Source organism: Achroia grisella, unplaced genomic scaffold (assembly GCF_030625045.1).
Source record: "Achroia grisella isolate CSIRO2021 unplaced genomic scaffold, CSIRO_AGI_Agris_v1 utg807, whole genome shotgun sequence".
Taxonomy (NCBI): domain Eukaryota; kingdom Metazoa; phylum Arthropoda; class Insecta; order Lepidoptera; family Pyralidae; genus Achroia; species Achroia grisella.
This window is the reverse complement of record NW_026713028.1, coordinates 2797094-2810024: the sequence shown is the minus strand read 5'-3', so window position 1 is coordinate 2810024 and position 12931 is coordinate 2797094. Positions and strand designations below refer to the sequence as shown.

At 32.6% G+C, this 12931-nt stretch overlaps 3 protein-coding genes across 3 annotated transcripts in view; 2 read left to right on the top strand and 1 right to left on the bottom strand.

The window, feature by feature from the left end:
* The window catches only part of LOC131851730 (putative epidermal cell surface receptor), a 54214-nt gene extending 47818 nt beyond the window's left edge, over window positions 1-6396 (top strand). The window contains exons 10-18 of the mRNA XM_059202273.1: window positions 679-982; window positions 1309-1507; window positions 1958-2094; window positions 2722-2912; window positions 3256-3481; window positions 3588-3691; window positions 4451-4615; window positions 5170-5253; window positions 5615-6396. Coding sequence (XP_059058256.1) covers window positions 679-982; window positions 1309-1507; window positions 1958-2094; window positions 2722-2912; window positions 3256-3481; window positions 3588-3691; window positions 4451-4615; window positions 5170-5253; window positions 5615-5622 — 1418 coding nt within the window. The 3' untranslated portion in view covers window positions 5623-6396. The remainder of the gene's footprint in view (window positions 1-678; window positions 983-1308; window positions 1508-1957; window positions 2095-2721; window positions 2913-3255; window positions 3482-3587; window positions 3692-4450; window positions 4616-5169; window positions 5254-5614) is intronic.
* LOC131851726 (unc-112-related protein-like) overlaps window positions 1-12931 on the top strand; it is a 331640-nt gene that overhangs the window by 168588 nt on the left and 150121 nt on the right. The window lies entirely within an intron of this gene.
* LOC131851727 (neuroendocrine convertase 2) overlaps window positions 9741-12931 on the bottom strand; it is a 90450-nt gene continuing 87259 nt past the window's right edge. The window contains exon 14 of the mRNA XM_059202269.1: window positions 9741-12550. Coding sequence (XP_059058252.1) covers window positions 12377-12550 — 174 coding nt within the window. The 3' untranslated portion in view covers window positions 9741-12376. The remainder of the gene's footprint in view (window positions 12551-12931) is intronic.

Sequence of the window (12931 nt, the reverse complement as noted above, 5' to 3'; positions counted from 1 at the left end):
CAAATACACCAGATAATTTGAATCATATCAATCTATGGGGCCAAGACACCAAAACGCACTTGTTGAGTAAAGCGCCTAATCCGTATGAAACTGTATTGTTAAGAGCCATACCAAATATGAAAGCCGAAGTAAGAGTAAATGCAAAGTATCCACAAAATTTCGAAAAATCATATGGAACATTAGATTTAGAGCATTTATTAAATCAAATGGAAGTGGAATCAGAAGTAAATAGAAATCTTGGAAGGTCAGCGGATAAAAACAAGAATATTGTCACGTCAGGTCAGCTTTGACTGCATTAGCAATTCTCGTAGCTTACCGACTGGACTGACTCTTAACTTCTTATTGACTGACTAACCTTAAAACACTTCATCATGACTAACATTCATATTTCATTCTCATTTAATTGTGTTAAAATAATAATTCTGTCATTTTCAAATAGCTAACTTATATGTCTAGGTATATAATGTTTGGATTATCGCGTTTCTGTTTTAGAAAATATAGTTTTTTCAGAGATCGGGAAAAGTATATAAGACAAATATATATTATATAAGACAAATATTATATAATTTTTGTTAAGTGTAATGTTCTTTGTAACTACTTTCGGTTTTTTTTATTTGTGACTTATATAATGATATAGTACTTTAATAACAAAATGCGCTAAACACGTATTATTTTCAGGTAACGTCGTACCTCCTAATTTCCTATCGCAGCCCAATCTCCCATTCATTCCTACAGTTCCTCCTGCGATTCATTTCCCTCAAGACGAAATTCCTGATTATGGTCAGAACAATATCCATCATCCCTCATTACCAGGGTTACCACCTGGTGTTCCAGGGCAACCGCCTTATGGAGACGACAATAAGAAGCTAGTCGTTTTGTCCATGCAAGCGGATTCGCCTACAAGTGTAAAGATGCTATTTGGATTGCCGCCAGTACTGGTTGGCTTAAGAGGAAGTGTTGATTTACGATATACTGATCAGGCGTAAGTATATTTTGATCTAAGAAATATAACTTGAATCTAAACAATATTAAATCGATCATGAAAAGAATGAAACACTTACCAAAAGATTGTAGTTTTTAAAGTTAAATTTTTTTTCGTTAATATTTTTATTCAATTACAATGTTAGTCCCATTCAATCTTGCTCCTACTCTTATCGTCTACAAGAGTCATGATGTGTTCATTTCTTACATATCTATAAAATAGACATGAATTTATATTTAGATGGTATGGATATGCATCCACAACCAAACAACATTATACAAACTTTTTGCCAACAAGATCATAGCACAGTGTTTTTTATTTTTCAGAGATGACGACATATCTCATTGGTACTCCCAAGTATTTGCACCAACAGACGAGGTCCTTACGACTCCTCGACTAGAGTTTTCGCTAAATGGTCTGAAACCTTCTACCACATATAAAATTCGAGGAAAATTGTTCCTGCATAATTTGCCGGTAGAACCGGAAAGCGAAATTCGTGTCGTGAGGACGCTGGATTTACCTACGGTAAGCTGATATCTTTATATTTATTATTATTACCTGTAATAATAACATTTCAAAAACGTCATGGGGCAAAAACCGTGTTATTATTTAGTGTAAAAATGGTTGGATGAATTATGATATACCTTTCAATATACGGTCTAAAGAAAGTTGTAAAATGTACCGCCAAAAGTGGTAGAGGTGATATATTTATCAATTTATTTATTAATCAAATAATAAATGAAGTTGTACAAAAGCTTTATTAATTGTGGTCGTTCAAATACACGTGTACGAACTGGCACCTCTAATTGTAAATATACGGACAAAATATTGCATAAATACAAATTAAAAATCATATTCCTTCTTTACATACTTTTCTTTATATTTATTGTAATAATATATAATTATCTATATTTACGGTTTCAAAATTGTCTATAGTATCAAATCATAATTGTTTATTTTTTTTCTTTTCTTTAGCTTGTACCAGTAGAGGAGAAACGAAAGGAAATTGATAGCAGACTAACAGTGATGGAAGTTAATGACACAGCTGCCCATATGAGTTGGAGACACTTCACAGAGGAAGAATTACAATTTATCGATGGAATTCAAGTGAGGTGGGTGAATTCCAATACAATTCAATCAAATAAAACGCATATTAATGGAAATATTCCGTTGAGCTATAGTAGTTACAATTCTTTTGTCTTTAATGGTTCATTTTAATGGTTTACACATTACATAACATTGCATATCAAAACGATTATTTTAACATCCAGCTTTTGATAGTTGGCTCATTCAATAACATAGGGCATCATCCGTCGGATAAGCTAATGTTATTATAGTTGTTTGGAAATAATACCAATTTTTATGTAATGAATATATTGTAATAATATACTTTGATTCCTTATAACTACAATACTTTCGTAGCTACGTTGTTGTTACTAGAATTCTATAATCGTCTAGTTGCCATTAGAAGTTTGATGCAGGTCTGTTAAGGTGCCCAACCCATATAAAAAAGCGAAAAAAAAAACAATGATGAATTTTTATGAAAGGATATCTTAACTACGCATTTCTCTTTGCAATAAAAATGCTCTGTACTTTTTATAATTTCTTTAAGTAGTTATTTCAAAAATATATTTGCAGGTAAGTTTCCTGCCAATTTCATTCAACTGAACTAGCCGGCATAGTTAAACTAGTATTAAAAATTGAGGTAATGCTATAATAATACTTTTAAAAAAATACAGGTATCGTCCAGTTGGTACCCCAATCTACAGTATGACTGAGTTATTACATCACAGTCGGTCAACGGCCGATCTACACGACCTACGACCTGGGAGCCGGTACGAGGCATCATTGGTGCTGGTACCACCGCCCAGGGCTGTCACAGAATTACACGACCCTGGTAGAGTCGAGTTCAATACAATGCCTTATGTTGGTAAGTAATATTTACATTATTATTAAACTAGTTGATGAGTTCATTGTGTCGCGTCGCGATAGTGACCCGATCGGACATTGTCAAATGTTACACAAGATTTTTGTTTATGTTTACCAAACTTCTATGTGAAGAAATAGTCTTTTCGACGACGATGTAAACTAATCGAAAATTATACAGTTAAAATCATTGTTAAAAACTAGTTCTTGTGCGACGGTAAATAGTCTCTTTGCGACTGTAAAATCGTCGACGATCCATCATTAGTATATAAGCGACTCTTGCCTCTGTTATGTGGACCGCCGGTTTGATTGACCACCCATTTACATAAAAAACTTAAAAATTTCAGATCCATACAACTGGACGGTGATAATAGAGGCTCGAGCAGTGGGCTCCGAAGCAGCTGAGCTGACATGGCGCGGAGTGCCGTCCCCTGCAGAACGTTGGGTGAGGGTGTATCGTGCAGCACACGCATGTGGTGCACCTTCACCCAGGAAGGAGCACGATGCCTTCAGACTTGCAGCTAGGGATCTTCCCCCAGCCGTTACACTTACAGGCTTGGAACCTAATGCCAAGTAAGTGCGAAATATTGACTTGTAGAAAGGGATTTGACTGTATTTGTATCATAAAATGAATATAACCCTGGACAATAAATACAATAATTTTTTAATTGTATATTAGGTGTCGAGTATGGTTGGAGTTATTCCTGACAAATGGTAAAGTCAAGACGAGTAACGTGTTGGAGATCAATACCAAGTCACTGGACTCGCCCGAGCCCGTCGATAGTGAGTATATTTTTTTACGAAAATTGAAAGGGCAGACAAACTTATTATTATAATAATCTAAATTCACACAACGCCATCTAGTCTCAAGCTTTGTAGAACTTGTATTATGGCTATAATACAAGTTCTGCAAAGTTATAACTCATAGATATAAGATAAAAATTAAAAGTTAAATTATTTGTTTGTACTCGTATAACAATTTCAAATTAACAGCTTTTCGCTAAATGCATTTGAAAGTATATATGGTACTTACATCCAAAACTAGCTGGACTAACTTTGACGGGACTTTCACTCGCCGATTTCTAATGTTAAAAGGAGTAAGTTAGGCTACTTACATTTTAGAAATATTATTTATTTTAATAAAAAGAAAGTTAAATAAAAATTAAAGTCGCAGGTAAGAACTAGTAAAAAATATGCTTCTTTAAAAATTACACAATTATGTCCTTTCCGTGTAACAAAAGTTTCTACCTGTAGAGTTAATAATATTGTTCAATCAAATAGTAATGAAGTTGAATGTGAATTAATGATATTATTGTCAGGTAGTTATAGGTATATTAGTGATGTGTCTCGCCCATATTTTATCAACTTACTCATTATTCCACGCGAACGAAGTCCTAACAGCTAGTATGTAAATATAAGTACTGATGCGAGCAGCGCAGGACCGATCGTAGTGAAGATTTTTCAGAGAAAGTCTTTGTTCAGCGGTGGATGAACAAACATGTCATCCGAGCTGAAATGATGTTAATGATGCCTATGTTTTAGATGAAATCGAAGCGGCGGGCGTGTCGGGGAGCCGCAGCCCGCGCGGCGATTACTACGGGGCGCTGGTGGTGGTGGGCGTGGTGGCGGCGCTGGGCGCGCTCACCTCGCTCCTACTGCTACTTGTGGTCGTACGCCGCCACCGACCACGCTCCGTGCCTATCACTCGTGAGTATCACCATCATATCATTATCTTTTGTTTATATACGTGCCCATCACTCGTGAGTGCCAGCGTTTTTGACTATCATATCTCTATCGTGGAATTAATATGTTTGTATACATATACTAATGTTACAATGAGGTAAAGTTCGTATGTTTGTTTGTTCGTGGTAATCTCCGGTTCTGACGATCCCATTTTTTTAATTCTTTCGCTGCTAGAAAGGTATATTATCCTCGAGTGCTGTAGGCTATAATGCTACGATCAACAAATATAACAAAAAAAAAATACTAATTTTACTATTAATAATACTACGTGCGCTGAGTAAACGGTTAAAGCAAAAAATATAGATATGTATGATTATAAAGGCAGGGAAGGTTGAAAAAGAATCTCTTTTTGTGTATACACTATGTGAAAGATGATATAACAAGAGAGGGAGTGAATAACGAGATAACTGTGAACAGGGATGAACGGAAGAGAAAAACAAAATGCGCCGACCAAAAATAATGCGATAAGGAAGAAGCAAATGATGATCAAACAATTTTAAGTCAATTTTGTATTGCAGCCGTGCCAACTGCTCCCCGCGAGTCATCACTACCCCCATACGACAATCCAGCGTACAAATTAGAATTACAGCAGGAAACAATGGGTAATGTCTATTTAATATGTTATAATTGAAAGTTTGTACATTAAATACATACATAATATAACACCAATAAAAATAACCCAAAGATATTTAATATTAAAATGGTACAGCTGAAGTTAAATACATCTTAAACTCAAAAATGTTCGTAAAATTTTACAAATTCTTGTATTTACAGTGGCATTCTTGTACTATACATCTACTTATCTTAAGAAAAATATACTAAATTATAGCCACTGTTACTTTATAATTTAATGTAAGTTATCAAAAGGTCAGAATTATTTATTAGATATTTAACAATGATAAATAGTATTATGATATGACAAATATCAGACTATCATTACCTCTTAATGTTTTTTTTTTCTAGATCTCTGACAATTAAGCTCCCGTGGCCATACGAATGGGCTCAACGGGACTTCGGAACGCAGTGTTGACGTGCCAAATGGTCGGCCATACAATGAAATGGGTGTGTGAAACGATGCGGAACCCACGCATACTGTATATAAACAAAACACGTGAAATGTGGTAAAAATGCGTGGCAATTATGTAAATTGAGATTATTGTCTCTTTTAGTGATTATGACACAAGTTCAAATTATGTGGTACCTACTGTGGACATAATTGTCGGTTTTAGCGAATTTAAGAATGACATTCAACGGTAGACGAATGTTGAAATTAATTAGTTGTAGAAATTTCTTAATTTTTATTTTTTTTATTTTTTACTATTAATTACGTATTACGATATTTTTAATCTCTATTGAGGTTATGAAAAGCTCTCAGTGAAATTTCCAGTGATAATTTATAACCTAAATTTTTTAAGTGTTGCCATTTTATTTATTTGTCGTTAACAGAATACCTGCTTTGATGCGACTCGTTTTATCACGCGCGTTCAGGTGCGCGTATTTTTATGCGGGAAATCCAGATGGCGCTCTCAAAATTTTGTTTTTTTTATCTATTTTTTGGGTTTGCTCTTTCGTGCGTCATTGTTCGTCAGTTTCATATCAGTACATTTTCTTTTATATATTTAATTTATATTTCGCTATCTTTATTATACAAAGACACATTTAAGATTTATAAATTATCAATAACTCTATTAATTGTCTTTGCTCCATAGTTAGATCTCCGCCATTTTGAAATGATAATTAATTATTACAAAAAGGCGCTAAAACACGATTGTAGGACGCACGGATGAGTAAGCTGGCGGCGCGCGCGGGTTTTCTCGTACTCTTTGTCATTTACATGCTCATTCTTTTATACGTGAAAAAACGTGCGTTTAGAGGCAGCTAAATAGGACTCACTCACTCCGAGTAAGCTGCGCTAATGAGCAATACATCCCATATATACATACATATTTTGTGTAATTCCTTCCATCAATATACGCAACGTCGAAGATAATCTTGAATGCAAATCTTAATTAATAAGAGGTTTCATAATTAAATTCATCCGTTGAATGAGATGAATTACGAAAGTGTTCGAAGGATTGAGAATATGGCAGATTACTTACTTATCTGGAAGGGGACTTGTAATGGAGTTATAACTAAATGTTACAGTTTAAATACTATTTTTTTTATTTATTATTATTGGGTCTACTGTAAAATATATTTCTACAACTTTGTACGTATTTTGTAAATAACTCAATAATGAAATAGTGCCTAAAATAGTAATTAGATATATTTTTAATACAGAATTGTATCGTATGATATTTCTATATTTGTTGGTCTGTCAATTGTACTTACTTAACAGATTATTACGGATCACCGTTAGTGCCAATAATATTAATCGAAGTAGATTCTAAAATATATAGGACCAATTTTATAGTTTTAGAAATACACTTCCAAAATTTCATTTAAGGATAACTATTGAAGTAAATATAGCAAAGGATACTTTATTTAAACTGGTATTATAAATATGTATAAGACTTCGATTTGTACATACTGCTAATATAAATAGCTTACTGTTAACTATACCCACATATCTCTCTGTAAATTTAATGCAATGAATATTGTATTGTTAAAACTATTGTAATTATACAACTTTTATTAAGATACTTGTTTTTTTTTCTAAATTATTGGCCGCGAATATACCCGCGTGATATAAATATTTATATTATTTATATATTGTATGCATTGTATAAGCTGTAAAATTCCGTAGTTTTTGCGAAAAGAATCCATCCATCCATACTCACAAACTTTCGCATTTATATAGTAGTAAGATTATTTATGACAATCAAATTATTGACGCTATCGTAATTAATACAGTACATTTTATTACTACATATTATATTGCTACCATATCTCCACTCTGCTGAACTTACAGTCTCTGTCGCCAAGATGACGAGAAAATTGCCTGATTTTTTTTCATATTTTTATTAATAGACTTTTATTATACAAATAACTTGTTCACCTTTTCAAAATTCTCTCGTCCAATAAAGTACTCATTTTGTTGTCTTATTTGTACTACTGTCACCTACTCTCCCCTTACAACCACCCCTAGCCTCCTAGATACATTTCTCACTCTTAAAACTCACCTTTATCTTAGATAGCACAATTTATACATTTTTTTTTACTCACTGTATTTTCTAACCGCTTTCTTCTTTATTTTTTTCTTCCACTCCCCCTTCGTGTCCGTTTTTTACTTCTATTTTTTAATTTAATCACTCTTCACGACAATCTCGTACATTAGCAGAATTTGGCTCTCTAACTTCGTACTTCATAGTATTTAGATTTACGTAGGTATACATATATACCTTGTACAAACTAGTATGAGAGTGAAAATGTTCTCGTACCAAAAATTTCGTATGTGAACAAGGAGATCCTCGTACGATTAACGTCCTTGGATGGACTACGATTTAATTGTTATGCTCCGCCTTCTTTGAAGGTGCACCAATCGGAGTCCTTGGATTGTTTTTTTTTTATTATTTTTATTGATAATAATTGAATGGTGCACCCGACTACGCGTAGCGGTATGCGCTGGCGGGGTATTGACTATAAGATGAGCAGTAAGTCAGTTCATTTTACCCATCGTGATTAGTTAGTAGCAACGTTAGAAGTAACGATGGTTTCTAGGCGGAACTGCATAGAAGTGGATCTAGCATGGTACATTGCTAGCAAAGGGAACACTGGTCCCCATTACTATATAACATTACGTTATCTGTGCCATTACTAACAACCTCCTTCTCCCATCGGATTGTTAGTTGCACTCTGGTTATTTCACTTCCTAACTATCTCTTATTCCATCCCAACGGGGATGAAAATTAGGAAATTCAGAGTCAAGGTTTTATAACCTCGACTGAATTTAGAGGTTATCCCCTAGCGGTGCTTCTGACTCTACTATAATGTAAAGCTATAAAATGGCCTTTACTGTCTCATCGTTACACTAGTTCGAAAACATTTTTTTAATCTCTGTCCCAGATCATGCAACAGTCTTAAAATCTACATTAGTTTCAATTTAAATATTCTATGATAGCATTTTCATGTTTCTCATTAAACAGAATCTTCTATTTAAGAAGAGGTAAATTGGTGTTACCGTATAGTACTTTAAACTTTTACTTAGTTATAAGGTACAATTAATGAGAAAATATTTAAAGGGAAAGGAGTAACAATTACAAAAACGTCATTTAATTCAAATACAACACCAAATCACATTATATTTTCTATTATAATATTAGTACATAATATATTTTTCTTTATATGATTTCATTCCCTTACAACGACTATCCTATTCTTTTGTAGCCTACAATATCTGCTCATTACGCTATTAAATATAAAGATCTTACATAATGTTACAATGCTTGGATATAATATATAATTTTTGTATTTAATAATAAATAAATTAGACGTAAATTGCCTGATATTAAATTATATTCACTGTTGCTGGGCCCAAAGAGTCGTCTTTAAATCCATTATAATATTATTTATAAGTACTACATTTTATCTTAATTAACGACAAATTTTCTAATATATTCTTTATACTTTAATATATGTGTCACTTAATCCAACATTAAATAACACATATAGTTAAGTTTAAACAAAAAAATAGTTCAAATGAACTTCATTTAGCTGGGTTAAATTAAGTCCATTTGAAGTAAAATATAAAATAATCGAGGTAATATAAATTATATGAAAATATAGTAACAAAATATACGCGAATAATTTAATGAACGTTACTAAAAAAATACATAAACAATTATCTTATAAATTAATAGAAGTATTTGTTAAATAAATAATATATTTGATTACAAAACTTGAATATAAGTGTTTGCACCATTTTATTGATGTAATACTGAACTCTTACAAATCTTGCTCAATTTCTTACTTTCTGGGTATAAAATATTTTTCAAATTTATGATCTTCGGTAAATTTTTATATTGATATGTTCCCTAACTATGGTCGATATAATTATGATAGAGGAAATTAACAAAACATTGTTATATATAACAATCATAAATTTAGTAAATAAATAAATTATCTATGAAAATATTTGGCTATTATTTAAAAAAAAATCAATAATGCTTTATCATTAAAAATATGCTAGGATAAATTTCACAAAAGAAGGAAGTAAGTAGAAGATAAATGTTAAAAGATGTTTCTAAAAATATAAGTTCCCATTTCATTTCCTAATTCATCCATCACGTATACAATACACTATTTTACATCAATTAAAGAAAGCCGATAAGAAATTAGTATTGATTGAAATAGTGCATTGCATTTTGTGATAACGACTCGACCTACATTAAAATACTACGGAAAAAGGATAAGATTATCTCCGATCTCAAATTGTGTTTTATTAAAGATACATCTTTGCCTTCTCCATATTATTTTTATGTCTCTTCCACGCTTATAGTAATAAACATTTTCATTCGTGTTCACAATTATACTCATTCTCAATTATATCTTTCCACGAAACTGGTGAACACTTTTGTTGTCGACTGTACTCAGAACTCGAACATTTTGATATAAAAAATGTCTCTCATTTTATATGAAAATAATATAGTAACAATGTGAAGTTGCCCAACCAGCAATTCACAATTAGCTATATTGAAAGATATATTTTTTTATTTATGTAACTATAATAGTAAGTAATTCACAAGATTTTTCTTTATTTTTAATATGTATCAAAGTTAACATAATTAGAGATTACAATAGCATTGGAAGTAATCTATATATCAAAATATTTTTGCATATATTCTAAATAAATATTAGATAAGTCATTGATATATTAGTACGCTAGATAGCGCGTAGAAAGCTGTTAAGCATCTAATTGAGTAAAAATAAACAAAGTTCAAAAATATATATTGTATTACGAGTATATATAGTATATAAAATGGAAAACAATTATTGTACAATTAATGCAATGTACAAGAAAACTGCGGCTCTATCTAACATGCTCATTTCATTATGAACCTAAAAATCATTGCCCATGTCTGATCAAAATCGTCTCAGTGTAATTAGGAGTATCATATCATTACAGTGTCTATGCTAGTGTTATCCTAATAACACAATTAGCAGCATACAAAGTATATTAGAGACACGTTCAGTTCTTTCTAGGTCCACTTTACACAAAACAGATGTCGCCAGATTAAATTAATGCAAAGGTTTAGTATGGCGACATTGCCTAACTTCCCATTTCACCGTTTTAGAGAGTACATTCATACAATGATTTAACTTCCACTTTATAACGTTGAGGCATTATGTTGGTACTAGCGTAATAGAGAAGACTAGATTGCCTCCAATGTAATATCGCTGCACTTCACTCAATCGCTCGATAGACACTCGCTATACAGTGTATGTTTATAAAAACTAAACTTTACATAAAATATACTCCGGTATTATTGGTACCGTATACATAATTCTAGAAATATAAATGTCCCTTCACTTTTATTATTCTATATCAATTCGCGTTCTTCGTCGCCATGATAAGTATGTAATGTTTATTTATAGCTTCTCTAGTTATAGTAGTACATAATACCTCAATGCCTTGTAAGGTAAATAATGCAAAGACTTCACCATTTCGGTTATACTACGGTAAACAATCTATTAATTTACTTTTCTGTTCAATCATCAGATGAGTTGATGATATCGCCATCGTCACTGTAATTCATCATTATTAGATAAGTTCGATAGTGTTGCCGTATCGTGAAAATATGGAAAGAAACTAAGGACTTTAGTTCACTAGTATGACGGATAACAATATACTCATTGCCACCCGTCATCCTGTCTTTTCTATCATGATTTAATCCAGTATTACCATAATATTATATACAATTTATTTGCAATATGTTTGCTTTATTTATGGTAATAATATTATATCATAAAATGAAAATAAATAATGATGGAAGTCATATCGTGTGAGTGTACGGTAATCTTGGACGAGAGGTTCAGCTCACCATAGACAATATTTCAAAAGGTAAAGTTCTTTCCGTTCTATTACACTATTGAGAGTGGCAAATAGTGTAATAGCTAACCTTTATTATTCAACCGGAATGCCCACATGATGGAAAAAAACATGAATATCGTCCTGGATATCACAAAATATATATTACCGCCCGTGGTAACCCTAATAAGTTACTATTAAAAAGCATAATGCCTTGGTCCGTAAGGCATTATGCCTTTTAATTTCAGTATCAGTTGATAAAAATAGTATTGACATAGAAATATCGTGGTTATAAAAAAATATACTGTGATATCCAGGTTAGAAAGTTATGCATGGTTTTTGCCGAAGACTAAGGATAATACCACAGACATAGATAGAAGTAGACGGCTCATCGACATTTTTTCTACTTACTGTAATCATGCAGAAGCTATTTTATTGGCACCTTTCGAAAAAATGATGCTGTGTGAATAATGTAGTGATGCTTATGTCCGAAATCCAAATATTTTTAGATTATTTTATGTAACTGCTATAGTCTTACGGCGCACCTGATGGTAAATGGCAACATGGTCTATATACGAACAGTACCACAGTCATCGTCATATGATTTTCGTGGCACTTTTCATGAGTCACTATTTATTCAGGGATTGGCACATCTAATATATATGCATGTCTGTGGTTCATTCATTGTAACTTGATAAAGTTAGTTACTCCTATTGTTCCATAATGAACTGTATCTCTTGAGGAATAGGGTATAATGTTTAGTGAGTGAGGGCGTTGTCTTCGTGCGCCTTTTTGACTACAGCAAGTTTGGAGTGGGGGTCTTGGGCCTGTAGTTGAGCGTACGGCGGTGCTCGAGTTCCATGTAACACCAGCGACCAGCCTCGTAGCCAGCCTGATGATGAGCTGGGCCCAGACCCGCCGTTGAATCGAGCCTGAGGTTAAATATCAGAAAAAATGTATAATAGAAGTAAACTTTAGTCAAATAAACTTCATATAAGCTTTGGAATGATCTTTTTTGACTCTACAACTCTTTCGGAACAAGAAAAAAGAGAATGATACTTGAAAGTAGCTTTTTTAAACAAATGTTGTTCTAAGTAAACATACATTAACGAGGATTAGGAATGCGACTATCGACTGAAAATGTTAATATTTTTTTTAGATACTCAAGATTGAGTATCAAAAAATAACAGTACGATAATAAACTCTGTGGTAATATTCTGATATAAGGCCTCGAGTGTCTAGCATTTTAGCACACCGCTTTACTTCCGGTGGTCGCGGGTTCGATTCCTCGCAAGATATCTTTCTTGGGTACG